Source organism: Entelurus aequoreus, linkage group LG21, assembly GCF_033978785.1.
Source record: "Entelurus aequoreus isolate RoL-2023_Sb linkage group LG21, RoL_Eaeq_v1.1, whole genome shotgun sequence".
NCBI lineage: Eukaryota > Metazoa > Chordata > Actinopteri > Syngnathiformes > Syngnathidae > Entelurus > Entelurus aequoreus.
The window spans coordinates 1242303-1267151 of record NC_084751.1 but is presented as its reverse complement, the minus strand read 5'-3'; the positions used below and the strand labels follow the sequence as shown (position 1 = coordinate 1267151).

At 39.4% G+C, this 24849-nt stretch overlaps 1 protein-coding gene across 2 annotated transcripts in view; it reads left to right on the top strand.

The window, feature by feature from the left end:
* The window catches only part of LOC133639065 (protein FAM222A-like), an 87685-nt gene that overhangs the window by 37727 nt on the left and 25109 nt on the right, over positions 1-24849 (top strand). For both annotated transcript variants that reach the window (XM_062032155.1, XM_062032156.1), the window contains one exon: positions 3614-3803. In XM_062032155.1, the coding sequence (XP_061888139.1) occupies positions 3650-3803 (154 nt within the window). In that variant the 5' untranslated portion in view covers positions 3614-3649. The remainder of the gene's footprint in view (positions 1-3613; positions 3804-24849) is intronic.

Sequence of the window (24849 nt, the reverse complement as noted above, 5' to 3'; positions counted from 1 at the left end):
CCTTCTCCTGGGCCTCATTGTGTCGCTTATCCCTGAAACGGATGTCACAAGAGAGGGATGAAGATTAAGCCACCCGTGCACTTTAAACTTTGCGGGCTTTTCCTCGCTTTTATGCGCCACTGAGGGGGGGGAGAAACCCCCACTTGGCTAACCTGGCAAATGGCGTGGCCTGAGAAGGCAGACATCTGCTGTCCAACCTCTGGCATCCTGCGTCTCGCAGAGATTATGTGCGGGTGTAAAGAGGGAGGCTCTAAACTGCCTCCTGTTATTGTGCCAGGAAGAAAGCCCACTGACACTATTAGGAGGGATTCAAACAGACTGACACTTTCCAAAGTGCTTGCATTTTCTTTTTCCCAGCTAGTCAGCACAACTTCTTTTTACTCTTTTTTATTTTGGGGGCGGGTGTTGTTGATAAGCAGGATTCTAGACTTTATACAGGGGGGGGCCAGGCACACCCTAGACCGGGGGTCAGCAATCAATCAATCAATGTTTATTTATATAGCTCTAAATCACAAGTGTCTCAAAGGGCTGCACAAGCCACAACGACATCCTCGGTTCAGATCCCAAATAAGGGCAAGGAAAAACTCACAACCCAGTGGGATGTCAATGTGAATGACTATGAGAAACCTTGGAGAGGACCGCAGATGTGGGTGACCCCCAACCCCCTCTAGGGGAGACCGGATGCAATGGACGTCGAGTGGGTCTACCATAATATTGTGAAAGTCCAGTCCATAGTGGATCTAACATAATAGTGTGAGAGTCCAGTCCATAGTGGATCTAACATAATAGTGAGAGTCCAGTCCATAGTGGATCTAACATAATAGTGAGAGTCCAGTCCATAGTGGATCTAACATAATAGTGAGAGAGTCCAGTCCATAGTGGTACTAGCATAATATTGTGAAAGTCCAGTCCACAGTGGATCTAACATAATAGTGTGAGAGTCCAGTCCATAGTGGATCTAACATAATAGTGAGAGAGTCCAGTCCATAGTGGATCTAGCATAATATTGTGAAAGTCCAGTCCACAGTGGATCTAGCATAATATTGTGAGAGTCCAGTCCATAGTGGATCTAACATAATAGTGTGAGAGTCCAATCCAGTGGATCTAACATAATATTGTGAAAGTCCAGTCCATAGTGGATCTAGCATAATATTGTGAGAGTCCAGTCCATAGTGGATCTAACATAATAGTATGAGAGTCCAGTCCATAGTGGATCTAACATAATATTGTGAGAGTCCAGTCCATAGTGGATCTAACATAATAGTGAGAGTCCAGTCCATAGTGGATCTAACATAATAGTGTGAGAGTCCAGTCCATAGTGGATCTAACATGATAGTGAGAGTCCAGTCCAAAGTGGATCTAACATGTTAGTGTGAGAGTCCAGTCCATAGTGGATCTAACATGATAGTGAGAGTCCAGTCCAAAGTGGATCTAACATAATAGTGAGAGTCCAGTCCATAGTGGATCTAACATAATAGTGAGAGTCCAGTCCATAGTGGATCTAACATAATAGTGAGAGTCCAGTCCATAGTGGATCTAACATAATAGTGAGAGTCCAGTCCAAAGTGGATCTAACATAACACATGACTCTTCTCTGTGAATATACTCCTCCCCTCTTAACCACGCCCCACAACCCCAACCACGCCCCCGACCCGACCCGCCCCCGACCCACCCCCGGCCACGCCCCCCATCCCCCACCCCCCACCTCCCGAAATCGGAGGTCTCAAGGTTGGCAAGTATGCTTATGGACTATAAGTACATCATATTAAAAAATAATTTAGTTTTTATTGTAATTAGGGTCCAATAAGCCCAAATAGCAAAGAGAAATAAAAAAAAAAGCATGTAAACAAACAGCTTGGGCCTTAAGAGGTTAAGTGGGGCTTTAAAACAGGTTATAGGTTAAAAAAGCTACATCTTGTTGCGTGGAGATGGCCTCAAAACGACTTTTTTTGAAATATATAAATAAATAATAATAAAAAAAATTCCCTTGTGGATCAATACATTTTGTCTAAGTCTAAAAAAAAAAAAAAAAAAATTTTTTTTATAAAACATTTTTACATCGATTTTTTGAAAATTATGAGGGACAAGTGGTTTGAAGTGAATTGTAATTTTTGTGCATGCCTACTTAGCGTTGTAGACAGGAACCGGAAGTAGGTCTGATGGACGCCGCAGAACGACAATTGTGTCAGAGTACCGTATTTTTCGGACTATAAGTCGCAGTTTTTTTCATAGTTTGGCCGGGGGTGCGACTTATACTCAGGAGCGACTTATGTGTGAAATTATTAACACATTACCGTAAAATATCAAATAATATTATTTATCTCATTCACGGAAGAGACTAGACGTATAAGATTTCATGGGATTTAGTGACAGATTGTTTGGTAAACGTATAGCATGTTCTATATGTTATAGTTATTTGAATGACTCTTACCATAATATGTTACGTTAACATACCAGGCACCTTCTCAGTTGGTTATTTATGCCTCATATAACGTACACTTATTCAGCCTGTTGTTCACTATTCTTTATTTATTTTAAATTGCCTTTCAAATGTCTATTCTTGGTGTTGGCTTTTATCAAATAAATTTCCCCAAAAAATGCGATTTATACTCCAGTGCGACTTATATATGTTTTTTTTTCCTTCTTTATTATGCATTTTCGGCCGGTGCGACTTATACTCCGAAAAATACGGTAATAAAGAGTTGATATATCGCTACATGTTGCTATTGCCGCTTTGTTTACTAAAAAACAAACATGGCTTAGCAACAAACTGGTTTGGCCAAAATGACGCTGATCGGAAGTTGCAGACATTGGACAAAGTTGCGAGGCCGTGCATAATTTGCAGGGATTGGTTGAATTTGCACAATGGCGACATGGCAAAGTCTTGCAGGGACTGCACAGTATTAGGGCTGCAACTAACGATTAATTTGATAATCGATTAATCTGTCGATTATTACTTCGATAAATCGATTAATAATCGGATAAAAGAGACAAACTACATTTCTATCCTATCCAGTATTTTATTGAAAAAAAAACAGCATACTGACACCATACTTATTTTGATTATTGTTTCTCAGCTGTTTGTAAATGTTGCAGTTTATAAATAAAGGTTTATTTAAAAAATTAAAAAATTAAAAATAAATAAAATTTAATTAAAAAACAAACAAAAAACAACAACTCTGCGCATAGCATAGATCCAACGAATCGATGACTAAATTAATCGGCAACTATTTTAATAATCGATTTTAATCGATTAGTTGTTGCAGCCCTACACAGTATATGTTAGATTTGCCCTCAATGAACCGCAGCTCCCCCAGTGCCAGTAGCACTCATGCCCACCAAGATCGTGACGCTACCGCCAACATGCTGGACCATTATCCTGCTACTTACTGGTGTAATAGCGCTGCTATATAAGTTGTACACAGAGTATTCCAAGGTTTATTTCTATAGACTATCCACCCTTGAGGAGACGGATACTAAAATATGAGGAGTGGACTCACTTTTGGGAGAATAAACAAACAGCGATGACAACACAAGCTATTTTGGTCGAGGTTATGTCAGATTCCACCTTATTCATTTCTTACAGTTTTCACAATTTTTCCGCCCCACATAGGCCCGCCCAGGCTGTGTGCCGCTCTAGAGCACCATCATGCTGGCCTGCATTCAAAGACGGCAGAACTTCTCCTCGTCCTCGCAGCATCTGACCTGCATGCCTAAAAGCCTCGATGTCCTGACGCCGCCATTGCTGCTGCCGGTTCCACCGCCACAGCAGCAGCAGCAGCAGCCGTCATGCAGCCATAAAGGTGAGCCCACGTTACTTTGTTCAGGTTCTGGGTCCTTTTTCCGTTTTTAATTGATCTAAATAGCATTTTTTTCTCCGAATAAAACTGTCGCCCTAAATCCTGGAGGCCTGACAAAATAAAAGAGCAAAGAGACTGCGGTTCAGACGCATTTTCTCATACATAGATAATCATTTCTCATGCTCTTTGCTGTCATTTTAACGTTGGTCCGTGTCTTTGGTCCGCCCAGCATTGACAGGCTTTCAGTGCCGCATGCTGGTTTTACGTCATGTAATAAGTAGGGATGATACTCGAAACCGGTTTTCTCGGTTGTTCGATAAGAAAAGAACCGAGTCCTCGGACTCGAATCCCTTTTTGAGAACCGGTACCCGTTATCGAGACCACTATAGTAAAGAAAAAGAGTTGGTTCTTTATTCGAATCCCTGGGAACGAATCCCGTCCCGACCAGAAATGCTCCGTGAGACATCACAAGAAATGGCGTCACGTAGCTCAGTCATTAGGCGCAGATAGCGAAAGCAGGAAAAAAATGGACCGGAATAAGCGCTCCAAGGTGTAATAAAGTTCAAAACAAAAGGTATAATCCAATGAATAACTTTACTGAGAGATTTGAGCAGGGTAAAAACACATGAAGAACACTTTTACGACCAACCGGAAACATAGCAACCAGGCTAGCAACGCACCTCCTTTACGGCAGCTGTCGCAACGTTCTTAAAGCAACCGCAGCACATACACTACCGTTCAAAAGTTTGGGGTGACATTGAAATGTCCTTATTTTTGAAGGAAAAGCACTGTACTTTTCAATGAAGATAACTTTAAACTAGTCTTAACTTTAAAGAAATACACTCTATACATTGCTAATGTGGTAAATGACTATTCTAGCTGCAAATGTCTGGTTTTTGGTGCAATATCTACATAGGTGTATAGAGGCCCATTTCCAGCAACTATCACTCCAGTGTTCTAATGGTACAATGTGTTTGCTCATTGGCTCAGAAGGCTAATTGATGATTAGAAAACCCTTGGGCAATCATGTTCACACATCTGAAAACAGTTTAGCTCGTTACAGAACCTACAAAACTGACCTTCCTTTCAGCAGATTGAGTTTCTGGAGCATCACATTTGTGGGGTCAATTAAACGCTCCAAATGGCCAGAAAAAGAGAACTTTCATCTGAAACTCGACAGTCTATTCTTGTTCTTAGAAATGAAGGCTATTCCACAAAATTGTTTGGGTGACCCCAAACTTTTGAACGGTAGTGTACATATATGACATCTCCGTTTTTTAACTTTTGTTTTTCTTTCCTTGTAAACAAAACAAAATCACACTGTATATGTGTTGTCTGTCTAATTATAAATAATGCAGACGAGGCGTGTTGGCTGAGTTCTTGACGTTTACTTTCACAGCGTGCTCATTCTTAGCTGCCGGGTGACGATATGCAACAACACGTTTCGGGGCTACCGCGCATGCTCGTCACTCCCGTTGCATGCTGGGTAGTGTAGTTGTTATATTCACCAGCTCATAACCTTTTTCCCCATATAAGGAAATAATGTTAACTCAAAGTGTATTTCTTTTTTTAGCTTTAATTTTTCCTTTTTTTTAGCATTGTATCCACATTTGCAAAGAACTTTTCTCTTCATAGAATTTTCTGTCAATAAAGAAATAAAGTGCAAAAATGTCAAAGCATCATAACAAACAATTATGTCAAATAGCAACAGAAGTGCACTTTTTGGAAAGCTGTATTATTTTCAGTTTTGTGCCCAAGGGACTGATTTTATTTAACACTATATTATTATTTATACACCTATAGTGATCACAGAGACAGCTTGTTTTTGTGTTACTGTATATATTAGTTTTTCTGAAAAATCCCACTTAATATACTTTAGGTAACAACAGTCAATATTTTTTTTAAATTTTATTTTTATTTTTTAGGGGGGTAACAGTCGATATTAATTTATTTATTAGATTAAATTGTTTTCTTATATAATAAAAGTGAGCTTTTGTCAAACCAAATATTGTGTGTTTTTTTCCATATACAACCACCTATCTGGACTCGATAAGAGAATCGATAAGGAATCGGTTCGATAAGAGGATTCGATAATAGGCTCGAACTCGATAATTTCTTATCAAACATCATCCCTAGTAATAAGTCACTAAAGCGGACAGATTACGTTCTTACTTTATGCACGTGATACACGCTGAAGCTATAAAGTGTGTTTTATTCAATTATTCGATTAATCGAACAACCTAATTACTAGAATACTGTAATCCATAGCTGCAGCCTTTTGAGTTATGATGCAATTTTGAACCTCCGAGCACCATTTTTGTTTCTGTAGACCACAATACAACATTTTACTCTCCAAGACCCTGGTTTCCACTTACGAGGACATTATACTGCCAATTAGTGGTGTAGGAAGAGTATCGAATTGATACCCAAATTTGTGGTATCATCCAAAACTAATGTAATGTACATACTTGCCAACCCTCCCGTTTTTAGCGGGAGAATCCCGGTATTCAGCGCCTCTCCCGACAACCTCCCGGCAGAGATTTTCTCCCGACAAACTCCCGGTATTCAGCCGGAGCTGGAGGCCACGCCCCCTCCAGCTCAATGCGGACCTGAGACTGAGTGGGGACAGCCTGTTCTCACGTCCGCTTTCCCACAATATAAACAGCTTGCCTGCCCAATGACGTCATAACATCTACGGCTTTTAGAGAGTAGAGTGCACAACTGCGCACACAACAAGTCAAGGAGACGAAGCAGAAGAACGAGGAAATTACAGACATGGCGACGCCGTCGACGAGCAAGATGAAGAAATACGCTTGCAAGTTCCAAAACGAATGGAAACAAGAATTTCAGTTCATCCAGGACAGTTCGAAGGGGAAGGTGTATGTTGCCTGTAAATATGTAGAACAGACTTCTCCATAGAACACGGCGGCCGAAATGATATACTCATCATGAACGGAGAAGTTAAACAGGACAATACTGCCATCTAATGGATAGCCACCGGAACACTGAAATTCAAGTATTTCTTTTATATAAATAAAATAAATAAATAAATAAATATATGAAATATATATGAAATACTCGAGTTGGTGAATTCTAGCTGTAAATAACCACGCCCCCCGCCCCCAACCCCCCCACCTCCCGATGTTGGAGGTCTCAAGGTTGGCAAGTATGGTAATGTATCAAACAACAGAAGAATAAGTGATTATTACATTTGAACAGAAGTGTAGATAGAACATGTTGAAAGAGAAAGTAAGCTGATATTAACCGTAAATGAACAAGTAGATTAATAATTAATTTTCTACCACTTGTCCTTTAATAACGTTGACAAAATAATAGGTAGATAAATGACACAATATGTCAGCAGACTAATTAGGATTCTTTGTTTGTTTACTTACTACCAAAAGACAAGTTGTCTAGTATGTTCTCCTATTTTATTTAAGGACACACTTGCAATAATAAACATATGTTTAATGTACACTAAGATTTTTTTGGTTAAAATAAAGCCAATAATGCGTTTTTGTGTGGTCCCCTTTATTTAGAAAAGTATCGAAATACATTTTGGTACGGGTACCAAAATATTGGTATCGGGACAACACTAGTTGTAACTAAATCTGTTTGTAGACTCGCTACGGAAGTGCTAAAAACTACAACAAAAGACGACGGGGAGAAGTGGCTGTCGGAAGCGGAAGCCATGTAAAAAAACGGTGCGCCTTATGGTCCGAAAAATACAGTAATCCAAATTCCAACGTGTCTGATTGATAGATTGGGAAGTTTATTGACATCTTAAAGAATTTAATCCATGTAAAGCTTTAATAATAATAATACATTTTATTTGTAAAAAAACACTTAACATTGAGTAAACAACCTCAAAGTGCTACAGTGTATTTGTAAAAAAAATAATAAAAAGATAAAATATAAATAAAAATAAAAACTAGAACAGCCAAATAGCTAGAACTAGTATGCATATATCTAAAAAAAAAGGCTTTTTTAAAAAGAAGGGTTTTTAAGCCTTTTTTAAAAGCATCCACAGTCTGTGGTGCCCTCAGGTGGTCAGGGAGAGCGTTCCACAGACTGGGAGCGGCGGAGCAGAAAGCCCGGTCTCCCATTATTCGAAGCTTTGTCCTTGGAGATTGGAGGAGATTAGTCTGTCCAGAGCGGAGGTGTTAAAAAGGCAAATGGATGGCACAAAAAGCCAAAAGGCTTGTTTCCATTGTGGTCCATAAATGTGTGATTAATCTGATTAAAAAAAATAATCATTTGACTGCAGTTTTTTGCTTTCTAATGTATTAGAACCTTTTAAATAGCCATAAAGGTTCTGAGCCGAGGCAGTAAAGAGATTTTTATTCCCTGGATGAACTCTCTGCCTTTCCCGTTATGAAATATTAATTGGGAATCAGTGGAGAGCTTGTTTGCTAAACCCTGGAACAAAAGACCCTGCTTCCCCCTGAGCAGAACCAGGGGTGGCTTGGCCATGCTGTTCCACGTGCGGGGACTCGGGGACTCGGACCCTCCAAGGCTGGCATTTGGAGCCCAGCAGGAGGAAAGCGTGTCCCACCTGTGGGAGCCCATTCTGTGTGGCCTCCACTGGAAAATAAGTCCAGTTAAAACGGGGACAAGCCTTTAGTCGCTGCTGCGCTTTTGAAAGCCATTTCCATTTTTAGCTGTCAATAAAATGGACTTGAAAGCTCCCCGGCCACGCGGACCCAAGAGGACCATTTCTGTGAAACGACTAAGGAATTATGCGGTTGGGAGTGAATGAGCGCCCCGCTCTCTTATCTCGGCTTGAAAGCCCGGCCTGAAAATGCTTCTTTTTTTTTTTTTTCCCCTCCCACTGCGCCTCCCTGATGCTGCTGGCCTTGCCCGGGCCCGGCTTAGAGGAGGGGCGGGTAGGGGAGGGTAAACTTCGCCCAAGCTGGGCCGAGCGCCACGGAAACAAATGAGGAGTGACCCGGGCGCTGAGGAGTGCCTCATGGAGCACGCACCGCTAAGTGTTCCAGTGCCGGGTCACGCCGCGTGCGGCCCGCGCGACCTGTGAAAATGGGGCGGAATGAGGGTGTGCTTTTATTTTGGCGTGTTTACGGAAGGGAAGTCATAAATAGAGATTACCGTAAGAGGAATTCAAGTGCAAGCGGTGTCAACATACCCCAACCTTTACCTGGCAACCCTCTCTACGGGGAGTACAAACACCTCACATTTCAGGAACCATCTTCCCGGGAGGCAACACAGTGGTGCATCAATTTAAGATTGTTTTGAGCTAAGGGCTGTCTCTCAGCTAATCGTTATGCTTGAAGCAAACAATGAAGTTACAAGCATCGCCGCCATTAGGGAACCCTGTAAGATCCTTATCTTGTTTGCTAGCATTAGTTTATAGCCAGAGATGGACATAACTCGGTTTTCCAGCCGTGGGAAGGAAGAATGTGAGTGTGAAGGACAGTGCTGAGAAGAAGCAGCGGATGACATAGTACGTTGAATTAAAGAAATAAATGGTCAAAAACATGACCGAGCGCGTCGCCAGCTGGTGTATCGCTTCTAGTCTGCACCGTACCGAAGCAGAATAAGTCCAACGCCAACCAAGAATGTACAAATAATATCTAAACGGTGGACATTTATCCATGAAAATATGAAAAAGTTGCAGAAAAGAAGGAGATAGCGTAACAAGAAATGGTCAAAAACATGACAGAGCGTGTCGCTTCTAGTCTGCACCGTACTGAAGCAGAATAAGTCCAACGCCAACCAAGAATGTTCAAATAATATCTAAACGGTGGACATTTATCCATAAAAATATGAAAAAGTTGCAGAAAGGAAGGAGATAGCGTAACAAGAAATGGTCAAAAACATGACTGAGCGTGTCGCTTCTAGTCTGCACCGTACTGAAGCAGAATAAGTCCAACACCAACAAAGAATGTTAAAATAATATCTAAACGGTGGACATTTATCCACAAAAATATGTAAAAGTTGCAGAAAGGAAGGAGATGGCGTAACAAGAAGTGATCAGAAACATGACAGAGTGTGTCGCTTCGAGTCTGCACCGTACTGAAGCAGAATAAGTCCAACGCCGACCAAGAATGTTCAAATAATATCTAAACGGTGGACATTTATCCATAAAAATATGAAAAAGTTGCAGAAAAGAAGGAGATAGCGTAACAAGAAATGGTCAAAAACGTGACCGAGCGTGTCGCTTCTAGTCTGCACCGTACTAAAGCAGAAAAAGTCCAATGCCAACCAAGTATGTTAAAATAATATCTAAACAGTGGAAATTTATCCATAAAAATATGTAAAAGTTGCAAAAAGGAAGGAGATGGCGTAACAAGAAATGATCAGAAACATGACCGAGTGTGTCGCTTCGAGTCTGCACCGTACTGAAGCAGAATAAGTCCAACGCCAACCAAGCATGTTCAAATAATATCTAAACGGTGGACATTTATCCATAAAAATATGAAAAAGTTGCAGAAAGGAAGAAGATAGCATAACAAGAGATTGTCTAAAACATGACCGATCGTGTCGCCAGCTGGCGTGTCGCTTCTAGTCTGCACCGTACTGAAGCAGAATAAGTCCAACGCCAACCAAGAATGTTAAAATACCTAAACGATGGACATTTATCCATAAAAATATGAAAAAGTTGCAGAAAGGAAGGAGATAGCGTAACAAGAAATGGTCAAAAACATGACTGAGCGTGTCGCCAGCTGGCGTATCGCTTCTAGTCTGCACCGTACCGAAGCAGAATAAGTCCAACGCCAACCAAGAATGTACAAATAATATCTAAACGGTGGACATTTATCCATAAAAATATGAAAAAGTTGCAGAAAAGAAGGAGATAGCGTAACAAGAAATGGTCAAAAACATGACCGAGCATGTCGCTTCTAGTCTGCACCGTACTGAAGCAGAATAAGTCCAACACCAACAAAGAATGTTAAAATAATATCTAAACGGTGGACATTTATCCATAAAAATATGAAAAAGTTGCAGAAAAGAAGGAGATAGCGTAACAAGAAATGGTCAAAAACATGACCGAGCGTGTCGCTTCTAGTCTGCACCGTACTGAAGCAGAATAAGTCCAACACCAACAAAGAATGTTAAAATAATATCTAAACGGTGGACATTTATCCATAAAAATATGAAAAAGTTGCAGAAAGGAAGGAGATAGCGTAACAAGAAATGGTCAAAAACATGACCGAGCATGTCGCTTCTAGTCTGCACCGTACTGAAGCAGAATAAGTCCAACACCAACAAAGAATGTTAAAATAATATCTAAACGGTGGACATTTATCCACAAAAATATGTAAAAGTTGCAGAAAGGAAGGAGATAGCGTAACAAGAAATGATCAGAAACATGACCGAGTGTGTCGCTTTGAGTCTGCACCATACTGAAGCAGAATAAGTCCAATGCCAACCAAGTATGTTAAAATAATATCTAAACGGTGGACATTTATCCATAAAAATATGTAAAAGTTGCAAAAAGGAAGGAGATGGCGTAACAAGAAATGATCAGAAACATGACCGAGTGTGTCGCTTCGAGTCTGCACCGTACTGAAGCAGAATAAGTCCAACGCCAACCAAGAATGTTCAAATAATATCTAAACGGTGGACATTTATCCATAAAAATATGAAAAAGTTGCAGAAAAGAAGGTGATAGCGTAACAAGGAATTATCAGAAACATGACCGAGTGTGTCGCTTCGAGTCTGCACCGTACTGAAGCAGAATAAGTCCAACGCCAACTAAGAATGTTCAAATAATATCTAAACGGTAGACATTTATCCATAAAAATATGAAAAAGTTGCAGAAAGGAAGGAGATAGCGTAACAAGAAATGATCAGAAACATGACAGAGTGTGTCGCTTCGAGTCTGCACCGTACTGAAGCAGAATAAGTCCAACGCCAACCAAGAATGTTAAAATAATATCTAAACGGTGGACATTTATCCATAAAAATATGAAAAAGTTGCAGGAAAGAAGGAGATAGCGTAACAAGAAATGGTCAAAAACGTGACCGAGCGTGTCGCTTCTAGTCTGCACCGTACTAAAGCAGAAAAAGTCCAATGCCAACCAAGTATGTTAAAATAATATCTAAACAGTGGAAATTTATCCATAAAAATATGTAAAAGTTGCAAAAAGGAAGGAGATGGCGTAACAAGAAATGATCAGAAACATGACCGAGTGTGTCGCTTCGAGTCTGCACCGTACTGAAGCAGAATAAGTCCAACGCCAACCAAGCGTGTTCAAATAATATCTAAACGGTGGACATTTATCCATAAAAATATGAAAAAGTTGCAGAAAGGAAGGAGATGGCGTAACAAGAAATGGTCAAAAACATGACCGAGCGTGTCGCCAGCTGGCGTATCGCTTCTAGTCTGCACCGTACTGAAGCAGAATAAGTCCAACGCCAACTAAGAATGTTAAGATAATATCTGAACAGTGGACATTTATCCATAAAAATATGAAAAAGTTGCAGAAAGGAAGGAGATAGCGAAACAAGAAATGGTCAAAAGCATGACCGAGCGTGTCGCTTCTAGTCTGCACCGTACTGAAGCAGAATAAGTCCAACGCCAACCAAGAATGTTCAAATAATATCTAAACGGTGGACATTTATCCACAAAAATATGAAAAAGTTGCAGAAAGGAAGGAGATAGCGTAACAAGAAATGATCAGAAACGTGACCGAGCGTGTCGCTTCTAGTCTGCACCGTACTAAAGCAGAAAAAGTCCAATGCCAACCAAGTATGTTAAAATAATATCTAAACGGTGGAAATTTATCCATAAAAATATGTAAAAGTTGCAAAAAGGAAGGAAATGGCGTAACAAGAAATGATCAGAAACATGACCGAGTGTGTCGCTTCGAGTCTGCACCGTACTGAAGCAGAATAAGTCCAACGCCAACCAAGAATGTTCAAATAATATCTAAACGGTGGACATTTATCCACAAAAATATGTAAAAGTTGCAGAAAGGAAAGAGATAGCGTAACAAGAAATGATCAGAAACATGACCGAGTGTGTCGCTTCGAGTCTGCACCGTACTGAAGCAGAATAAGTCCAACACCAACCAAGAATGTTCAAATAATATCTAAACGGTAGACATTTATCCATAAAAATATGAAAAAGTTGCAGAAAGGAAGAAGATAGCATAACAAGAGATTGTCTAAAACATGACCGATCGTGTCGCCAGCTGGCGTGTCGCTTCTAGTCTGCACCGTACTGAAGCAGAATAAGTCCAACGCCAACCAAGAATGTTCAAATACCTAAACGATGGACATTTATCCATAAAAATATGAAAAAGTTGCAGAAAGGAAGGAGATAGCGTAACAAGAAATGGTCAAAAACATGACTGAGCGTGTCGCCAGCTGGCGTATCGCTTCTAGTCTGCACCGTACCGAAGCAGAATAAGTCCAACGCCAACTAAGAATGTTAATATCTGAACAGTGGACATTTATCCATAAAAATATGTAAAAGTTGCAGAAAGGAAGGAGATAGCGAAACAAGAAATGGTCAAAAGCATGACCGAGCGTGTCGCTTCTAGTCTGCACCGTACTGAAGCAGAATAAGTCCAACGCCAACTAAGAATGTTAAAATAATATCTAAAAGGTGTACATTTATCCACAAAAATATGTAAAAGTTGCAAAAAGGAAGGAGATGGCGTAACAAGAAATCCTCAAAAACATGACCGAGCGTGTCGCTTCTAGTCTGCACCGTACTGAAGCAGAATACGTCCAACGCCAACCAAGAATGTTCAAATAATATCTAAACGGTGGACATTTATCCATAAAAATATGAAAAAGTTGCAGAAAGGAAGGAGATAGCGTAACAAGAAATGGTCAAAAACTTGACCGAACGCGTCGCCAGCTGGCGTTTCGCTTCTAGTCTGCACCGTACTGAAGCAGAATAAGTCCAACGCCAACCAAGAATGTTAAAATATCTAAACGATGGACATTTATCCATAAAAATATGAAAAAGTTGCAGAAAGGAAGGAGATAGCGTAACAAGAAATTTTTAGAAACATGACCGAGCGTGTCGCTTCGAGTCTGCACCGTACTGAAGCAGAATAAGTCAGAATAAGCAGCTTCCATGAAATGCTCAGTCATTCACAAACAAGGATGGGGTGAGGGTCACCACTTTGTCAACAAATGCGTGAGCAAATGGTTTAAGAACATTTCTCAACCAGCTATTGCAAGGAATTTAGGGATTTCACCATCTACGGTCCGTAATATCATCAAAATGTTCAGAGAATCTGGAGAAATCACTGCACTTAAGCAGCAAGGCTGAAAACCAACATTGAATGCACGTGACCTTCAATCCCTCAGGCGGTACTGCATCAAAAACCGACATCAGTGTGTAAAGGATATCACCACATGGGCTCAGGAACACTTCATAAAACCACTGTCAGTAACTACAGTTTGTCGCTACATCTGTAAGTGCAAGTTAAAACTCGTATTATGCAAAGCAAAAGCCATTTATCAACAACACCCAGAAACACCACCGGCTTCGCTGGGCCTAAGCTCATCTAAGATGGACTGATACAAAGTGGATAAGTGTTCTGTGGTCTGACGAGTCCACATTTCAAATTGTTTTTGGAAACTTTGGACTTCGTGTCCTACGGAACAAAGAGGAAAAGAACCATCCGGATTGTTATAGGTGCAAAGTGTAAAAGGCAGCATGTGTGATGGTATGGGGGTGTATTAGTGCCCAAGGCATGGCTAACTTACACATCTGTGAAGGCACCATTAATGCTGAAAGGTACATACAGCTTTTGGAGCAACATATGTTGCCATCCAAGCAACGTTACCATGGACGCCCCTGCTTATGTCAGCAAGACGATGCCAAGCCACGTGTTACAACAGTGTGGCTTCATAGTAAAAGAGTGCGGGTACTAGACTGGCCTGCCTGTAGTCCAGACCTGTCTCCCATTAAAATGTGTGGCGCATTATGAAGCCTAAAATACCATAACGGAGACCCCCGGACTGTTGAACAACTTAAGCTGTACACCAAGCAAGAATGGGAAAGAATTCCACCTGAAAAGTTAAAAAAATGGTCTCTTCAGTTCCCAAACGTTTACTGAGTGTTGTTAAAAGGAAAGGCCATGTAACACAGTGGTAAAAATGCCCCGTGACAACTTTTTTGCAATGTGTTGCTGCCATTAAATTCTAAGTTAATGATTATTTGCAAACAAAAATAAAATACGTTTTTTAGTTGGAACATGAAATATCTTGTCTTTGCAGTCTATTCAATTGAATATAAGTTGAAAAGGATTTGCAAATCATTGTATTCTGTTTTTATTTACAAAATACACAACGTGCCAACTTCACTGGTTTCGGGTTTTGTATTATGAGCACTCGTGCAGCCCCCCCGGCAGGACTCTTGGTGCTCACTTTTGTTGCTATTTGGACAACAATAGCTGTGTCAAGTAGTGTTCAGTCAACAGCTGCACACTGACTACTCTAAAGTGAACTCATTTAAGTGTAGTGTTTTATCGATGAAACTTGCCTCTTCTTCGCAAAAAAAGTTTGTTGTAACATTTTGTCAGGTCGACAAAGAAACCGGGACCCATTAATTGCATCCTAATGCAGGGGTCACCAACCTTTTTGAAACCAAGAGCTACTTCTTGGGTACTGATTAATGCGAAGGGCTACCAGTTTGATACACACTTAAATAAATTGCCATAAATAGCCAATTTGCTCAATTTACCTTTAACTCTATGTTATTATTAATAATGAATGATATTTACACTTAATTGAACGGTTTAAAAGAGGAGAAAACACGAAAAAAATGACAATTAAATTTTGAAACATAGTTTATCTTCAATTTCGACTCTTTAAAATTCAAAATTCAACCGAAAAAAAGAAGAGAAAAACTAGCTAATTCGAATCTTTTTGAAAAAATTTAAAAAAGAATTTATGGAACATCATTAGTAATTTTTCCTGATTAAGATTAATTTTATAATTTTGATGACATGTTTTAAATAGGTTAAAATCCAATCTACACTTTGTTAGAATATATAACAAATTGGACCAAGCTATATTTCTAACAAAGACAAATCATTATTTCTTCTAGATTTTCCAGAACAACAATTTTAAAATAAATTCAAAAGACATTGAAATAAGATTCAAATTAGATTCTACAGATTTTCTAGCTTTGCCAGAATATTTTTTTTGAATTTTAATCATAATAAGTTTGAAGAAATATTTCACAAATATTCTTCGTCGAAAAAACAGAAGCTAAAATGAAGAATTAAATTCAAATGTATTTATTATTCTTTACAATAAAAAAATAAATGTACTTGAACATTGATTTAAATTGTCAGGAAAGAAGAGGAAGGAATTTAAAAGGTAAAAAGGTATATGTGTTTAAAAATCCTAAAATCATTTTTAAGGTTGTATTTTTTCTCTAAAATTGTCTTTCTGAAAGTTATAAGAAGCAAAGTAAAAAAAATACTGAATTTATTTAAACAAGTGAAGACCAAGTCTTTAAAATATTTTCTTGGATTTTCAAATTCTATTTGAGTTTTGTCTCTCTTAGAATTAAAAATGTCAAGCAAAGCGAGACCAGCTTGCTAGTAAATAAATACAATTTAAAAAATAGAGGCAGCTCACTGGTAAGTGCTGCTATTTGAGCTATTTTTAGAACAGGCCAGCGGGCTACTCATCTGGTCCTTACGGGCTACCTGGTGCCCGCGGGCACCGCGTTGGTGACCCCTGTCCTAATGGATGTTGTCATGGCAACAGTACCAGGTTTTTTTGTGTTTTTTATTAAACAAAAGCGGCCCGCTCCTACTGGAGTTGTCACGTTAAATATCAGGACTCTCTGAGCCGTAATTAAGTGTGCGGCGCCGCTGCCGGCGTTATCGCGGCAAAGTGCTGGGGATAAGGATTCGGCGTGAAATGAAAAGACCCGCGCTCGCCGGCCGTGACGTTTTGGAAATTATCGCGGAATAATGCATGAGCGTTATCTCATGTGAGAATCAAGACGGCTCCCGCGTCCCCCCCCCCCCCCGGGCAACAGCTGGAGGTTGTGCAGCGGAGCTTGTCCAAACCCTCTTGTCCCCGGGGCTTGTTTTGCCCCATAAATCAGTGATTAAGTCCTAACCGCTCCCCAAACAATGAGGTATCTGCTCTAATCTGCAAGGAGCTAGGCCGGTGTAGGCTTCGAGTGGGACCACGGGAAAAAGATTAGCCTGTTTTTTTATGAAGCGGCGTGGAGTTTGCTCAAGGCCTCCCTCCTGAAAGGCCATTTGCACCACGCACAGTACTTGACCACGCTGCTGATTTAGGATTGGGTCCCTGCGTGCGAGGAAGGAATCAGGTTTAGGACTTTCCCTGCCAAAGTGTGCCAGTTGCAATCATCCCCAGCCTTCCTTTGGACTGAGAGAAGGAAATCTATCCGTCATTATTCCATAGGCATGTAGCGTCGTTAGCTCCACAGTAGGGCTGGGCGATATATGGAATATACTCGATATATCACGGGTTTGTCTCTGTGCGATATAGAAAATGACAATATCGTGATATTCTCGTATACGTTCTCACGCAGTTGCTTTTAATAATAATAATAATACCTGGGATTTATATAGCGCTTTTCTAAGTACCCAAAGTCGCTTTACATCAGGGGTCACCAACGCGGTGCCCGCGGGCACCAGGTAGCCCGTAAGGACCAGATGAGTAGCCCGCTGGCCTGTTGTAAAAATAGCTCAAATAGCAGCACTTACCAGTGAGCTGCCTCTATTTTTTAAATTTTATTTATTTACTAGCAAGCTGGTCTCGCTTTGCCCGACATTTTTAATTCTAAGAGAGACAAAACTCAAATAGAATTTGAAAATCCAAGAAAATATTTTAAAGACTTGGTCTTCACTTGTTTGAATAAATTCATACATTTTTTTTTACTTTGCTTCTTAGAACTTTCAGAAAGACAATTTTAGAGAAAAAATACAACCCTAAAAATGATTTTAGGATTTTTAAACACATATACCTTTTTACCTTTTAAATTCCTTCCTCTTCTTTCCTGACAATTTAAATCAATGTTCAAGTACTTTTTTTATTTTTTATTGTAAAGAATAATAAATACATTTTAATTTAATTCTTCATTTTAGCTTCTGTTTTTTCGACGAAGAATATTTGTGAAATATTTCTTCAAACTTATTATGATTAAAATTCAAAAAAATTATTCTGGCAAATCTAGAAAATCTGTAGAATCAAATTTAAATCTTATTTGAAAGTCTTTTGAATTTCTTTTAAAAATGTTGTTCTGGAAAATCTAGAAGAAATAATGATTTGTCTTTGTTAGAAATATAGCTTGGTCCAATTTGTTATATATTCTAACAAAGTGTAGATTGGATTTTAACCTATTTAAAACATGTCATCAAAATTCTAAAATTAATCTTAATCAGGAAAAATTACTAATGATGTTCCATAAATTCTTTTTTGAATTTTTTCAAAAAGATTCAAATTAGCTAGTTTTTCTCTTCTTTTTTTCGGTTGAATTTTAAAGAGTCGAAATTGAAGATAAACTATGTTTCAAAATTTAATTGTCATTTTTTTCGTGTTTTCTCCTCTTTTAAACCATTCAATTAAGTGTAAATATCATTAATTAGTAATAATAACATGGAGTTAAAGGTAAATTGAGCAAATTGGCTATTTCTGGCAATTTATTTAAGTGTGTATAAAACTGGTAGCCCTTCGCATTAATCACTACCCAAGAAGTAGCTCTTGGTTTCAAAAAGGTTGGTTTTACATGTTAAAAACCCATTAATCATCCACACCTGGTGGTGGTAAGCTACTTTCGTAGCCACAGCTGCCCTGGGGTAGACTGACGGAAGCGTGGCTGCCAATTTGCGCCTACGGCCCCTCCGACCACCACCTATCATTCATTCAGCATTCATTCACCGGTGTGAGCGGCACAACACAATGCGATAGAACACCAATCTGTACTGACTCAAAAACATGAACAATTATATTACAGTATCTGTAAAGTGTTAGCCCCCATTTCATGTTTTGTTTGTACACAGCTAGCTCGATAATGTGTGTAGTTGTGTGACGTTTTTTTCCTGCGGATTTTGGGTAAGCACACCATTTATGTCGATATAGCTTGGCGCCAAGTTCCACATTTGCAGTGTCAATTCGCGCCGACCTCACTCTCTCGGCTTCTGTCTGCTCGCTTCTAGAGGCAGCAGTTCATCCTCTATATATTCATCTTCAAAAAGATAAGCTTGTGAATCCTCGTTTGTCCAAAAATAGCCATCGTTGTTTGTTTATTACCAAGTCTGCCATGATTAGAACACACACACGCGTTTGTTTCTGGAAGTAGGAACACACATTTGTTGCCGGAAGTCGGAAGTGTGTTGCTATGGGAACGGAAATAAATGCACTGAGAAAAACAATTCTGGTAATTAATAAAATGACCAAAATAGGTTATATATTAAGTATTGTTATGAACGTGTCTGTTATTACAATATATATATATATATATATATATATATATATATATATATATATATATATATATATATATATATATATATATATATATATATATACTACCGTTCAAAGGTTTGGGGTCACCCAAACAATTTTGTGGAATAGCCTTCATTTCTAAGAACAAGAATAGACGGTCGAGTTTCAGATGAAAGTTCTCTTTTTCTGGCCATTTTGAGTGTTTAATTAAGCCCACAAATGTGATGCTCCAGAAACTCAATCTGCTCAAAGGAAGGTCAGTTTTGTAGCTTCTGTAACGAGCTAAACTGTTTTCAGATGTGTGAACATGATTGCACAAGGGTTTTCTAATCATCAATTAGCCTTCTGAGCCAATGAGCAAACACATTGTACCATTAGAACACTGGAGTGATAGTTGCTGGAAATGGGCCTCTATACACCTATGTAGATATTGCACCAAAAAGCAGACATTTGCAGCTAGAATAGTCATTTACCACATTAGCAATGTATAGAGTGTATTTCTTTAAAGTTAAGACTAGTTTAAAGTTATCTTCATTGAAAAGTACAGTGCTTTTCCTTCAAAAATAAGGACATTTCAATGTGACCCCAAACTTTTGAACGGTAGTGTGTATATGAATACAAAAAATTGATGGAGGGTTTTGAAGTTGTTTTAGAGGGTTTTGAAGGTTACAATGGTGTCTCCTATTAGCCGCATTTTGCAAACGGTTTTTTGTAATCATTAAAATCCTAAAAAACAAAAAGAAAGACGTGTGTTCTTGTCTCTCCTTCTCACAGAGACATAAAACAAGCGCACCTTCTTACATACGTCACATACGTATACGCCCTCGCGGAGCAGAGAGGTAGCGGCATGGGTAACGCTAGCTGTGGTGCGAGTGGTAATACGAGAGAAAGAAGGTGCGAATCTGGTAACAAATGAAGGAAGAATTCATTCCCAAGAAAAACAGCAGGGGGTCCATCGTCTGGCGGTGGTTTGGCTTCAAGCGGGAAGATGTCGAACAGACAAGCGTAATTTGTCAAGTGTGGGGCAAAAGCGTTGCTGCAAAAAGTAGCATTACTGCTAATACGTAGCATCATTTGAAAAGTCACCCGCTAGAGAATGAAGAGTGCTTGAAACTCCGCATGTCAACATCTCCGTTCGGTGCCACACCAAAAATGCCCAAGCAACTATTTCCACATCAACACCATATGAAAAAAATAGTCCACGACATAAGGAGATAACGCCCGCAGGAACCTGCGAAGGACATACACTATTTGATTTCCTATTATGCAGCTCATTTTTATTTGACACTTATTGAAATATCTTGTGTGACATCATGCACAAAAGTGCACTTTATTTGTTTTAAACTATTGTAGTGGCGTCCTGTACAAAAAGTGCACTTTAATTTAGTGTTGTTTTGATACGTCATCTTAGTGACATCATGCACAAAAGTGCACTTTATATGTTTTAAACTATTGTAGTGGCGTTCTGTACAAAAAGTGCACTTGAATTTAGTGTTGTTTTGATACGTCATCTTAGTGACATCATGCACAAAAGTGCACTTTATATGTTTTAAACTATTGTAGTGGCGTTCTGTACAAAAAGTGCACTTTAATTTAGGGTTGTTTTGATCAGTCATCTTAGTGACATCATGCACAAAAGTGCACTTTATATGTTTTAAACTATTGTAGTGGCGTTCTGTACAAAAAGTGCACTTTAATTTAGGGTTGTTTTGATCAGTCATCTTAGTGACATCATGCACAAAAGTGCACTTTACATGTTTTAAACTATTGTAGTGGCGTTCTGTACAAAAAGTGCACTTTAATTTAGTGTTGTTTTGATAAGTCATCTTAGTGACATCATGCACAAAAGTGCACTAATAGCTTGTTTTAAAATGTCTCTGACAATCTTGCACTTCCTGTTTAGAAATGACATGAATGTTTGTGCCACTGCTTAATAACTGTTTCATAAATACACTTTTGCTAAATTGACTTAGTTGTGGTTTCCCTCTCTGCATGAAAGTTTAAAATGAGCATATATTAATGCAGTATGAAGAAGAATGTTTTAATGTAGACACATAGAATCATCATACTGCTGTGATTATATGCATCAAGTGTTCATTCAAGGCTAAGGCAAAATATCGAGATATATATCGTGTATCATGACATGGCCTAAAAATATTGAGATATTAATAAAAGGCCATATCGCCCAGCCCTAAATTAAAGTGCACTTTTTGTACAGAATGCCACTACAATAGTTTAAAACAAATAAAGTGCACTTTTGTGCATGATGTCACACGAGATATTTCAATAAGTGTCAAATAAAAATGAGCTGCATAATAGGGAATCAAATAGTGTACGTCCTTCACTATGTGGTAGGTTCCTGCGGGCGTTATCTCCTTCTGTTGTTGACTATTTTTTTTCATACGGTGTTGATGTGGAAATGGTTCCTTGGGCATTTTGGGAGATGTTGACATGCGGAGTTTCAAGCACTCTTCATTCTCTAGCGGGTGACTTTTCAAATGATGCTACACATTAGCAGTAATGCTACTTTTTGCAGCAACGCTTTTGCCCCACACTTGACAAATTACGGTTGTCTGTTCGACATCTTCCCGCTTGAAGCCAAACCACCGGCAGACGATGGACCCCCTGCTGTTTTTCTTGGGATTTAATTCTTCCTTCATTTGTTACCTGATTCGCACCTTCTTTATCTCGTATTACCACTCGCACCACAGCTAACGTTACCCATGCCGCTACCTCTCTGCTCCGCGAGGGCGTATACGTATGTGACGTATGTAAGAAGGTGCGCTTGTTTTATGTCTCTGTGAGAAAGAGACAAGAAAGAGTGATGAAAGTCTGTAGTGTAATGCCCGCAGCTAAAAGCAACTGCGTGAGGACTTAACTGGAATATCACGATATAGTCATTTTCTATATCGCACAGAGACAAACCCGCGATATATCGAGTATACCATATTTCCTTGAATTGGCGCCGGAAATATGGTATTCGCATGCCTCGAATTACAGCCGGGTCAAACTTGTTCCGCAAAATAATTAGCGCATGCTTGGCACTTCCGCCGGGTCAAATATGATTGGTGGTAGAGGGCGCTAGTGATCCTTCTTGCGACTGCTGGTACTGCAGAAGGGTGCTGCAGAAGAAGAAAACCGGCAGCAAGAGTGCGCAGCCATTGTTTGCTTGGACTTTTACCATGGAGGATTACATATCTAAAATAAAACAGTTTTCTAAACTGGACTTTTAATCGAAGCAGGAGGTAATACTTAAAAGTAAGATCTCCATCGAGACAGAGAGACTTTTAAAACTGAAGAAAGATAAGGAAGACTTCTATATCGATGCTTTTCTTCAAAAGGAGCTGGCATGGACTCATTTATACCTAAACGTAAGACAATAATAACGTTTTTTTTTTTATTAAATGTGCTTTTCATGATAAGGTAAGCGCCAGAGTGAGAAGAGGTTTTAAAATAATTAGCGCATGCTTGCCCATCCCGCATGGTTTTGGTAACCGCAGGAGTGAGAAGAGGTTTTAAATTAATTAGCGCCCCTGCGGCTAGTCAAGGAAATACGGTATTCCATATATCGCCCAGCCCTAGTTTGGACTGAGAGAATGAAATCTATCCGTCATTATTCCATAGGCATGTAGCGTGGTTAGCTCCAGAGCTTATGTACTCCAATCAGACAAACAGTGGGGGTTGAATAATTAAAAATGATGCCCTCGGACAATAAAAAAGGTTGTTTTTCCCGCACTGTTGTTTTCCCTGCATGCGGTCTGCAGGTTTCTGGCTGATCAAGGTCAGACTGTTAATGATCTTAATGTGCCTTTTCTGACCTGACAACACTTGCTGTTGCTCGGGGAACGCCTCGAATTCTGTTTTTCCATAGCTTATCTGTGAGCACAGCAGTCAATTCACGCCCAGTATCGGGTTTTTTTTAGACCTAAGACTAAAAGTGGCATGGCTGTTAATCAATTAGCGGCTCCTGTGGTTGTCCTGATTTGGGGTGGTGATGATCAATCAATCAATGAACTTTAGGGCACCGTATTTTTCGGACCATAAAGCACACCGGTTTATAAGACGCGCTACCAATGAGGGGATCCATTCAGGTCTATTTTCATACAAAAGGCGCATTAATGGGGTCATATTATGATTTTTGTTTTTAAATCCTTCCTCGTGGTCTACATAAATGCACTTATCATTACACTATGTATCAAATAAAATTGCTTCGAGGTCAATAAGCACAAGCAGAATTCAGCTGTACATTAGACGCACCAGGTTTTAAGGCACACTGTCGATTTCTGAGTAAATAAAAGGATTTTAAGTGCGCCTTATAGTCTGGAAAATGGTAAATACATTTGATTGATCTAATGTTTCAAGACTCGAAAATTCTTAAATTTCTTTAAGATCAATAAAGTATTAATTTAACCACCAATGCTATAGTTTGCCAGAGAAAGTGCCGGTAAAAAAAAGAAGAGTATTATAGCCTGGTCTAAACCTTGGATGGAGTGAAGTTCCTTGAGGGGGGAAGTTACCCTGTCAAAATGTCAGCCAAGTAACTCGTTTTTGGCATATTTTTCAACAAGAAGTCATTAATAAAAAAGGAGTCATGATCCTTAATGACTGCCTTCATGAGAGTGTTCATTCATCTCGCCCTCCTCTTCGCCAGCTGCGGCGCTCCGCCAGTCATCCCTCCATCCTCCCCTCCATCCTCCCCTCCATCCTCCCCTCCATCCTCCCCTTGCTTTGAGACTTTTGGTTGCATGTGTTGGAATCCGCTGTATTGGGGGCCATTCTGTCATGATCCTTCGTGACTGTTTTGGTTTGGTTATATTCTTTCTGTGTCGCCGCGCCTTCCTCCCTCGTTTACCACTTTCTGTCGTAGTGCTAATTCTACGCACCTGCCCCAGCTTGTTGATTACACTCACCTGCCGGGAAGGCCAATGAGTTAGGGTTATAGCCACGCAGATGCTTGTTAATTGTGTCTTCTCTATGCCACAGTGTTCTGTTTATTGTGAGGTTCCTGCTCAACCTGTATCATTTTATTGATGCCTAGTCCTTAATTAAATCACCTTTTGCCTGCACATCGCTTACCCTCCGCATCCTGGGATCACGCCAACAGCAACCATGCGACACCGTTCAGTTCAGTTCAGTTTCAGTTGATTTTTTAACATGCAAACGATACAATGTAATGCATCGCATATTTCCAGTAGTTTCATTAAAGCACGTCCGAAAAGGAGTAGGAAGAAGCAGAGCTTATTTAAACCTACCACTTTTCATATCATAGCAGTTTTATCCCATTTCTTTGCTCTCCGTAACAGAACAGTGAATAAATAAGTAATAAATAAATAATATACCATAGTAAGTAAACAAATATTAGTCATAATATTATCAATGCGAACTTCCTGGAAATTTGGGAATTTTGTGAAAAGTGGGATTTTTTATTTTTTTTAAATAATTAGGAACATGAATGTCCTGAATGAGCTGAATTGGTTGGTGTTGGAATTGTTTAAAACGGGCAAGAACTGTTGAAGTAGTAAAAGTTTTTACATTGACAAATGGTATTACGGAATTCCTGGAATTTCAGGAAAACCGGGAATTTTTCCAATTCAAAAAACAACTTTGTTTTTTTGTCCTACTT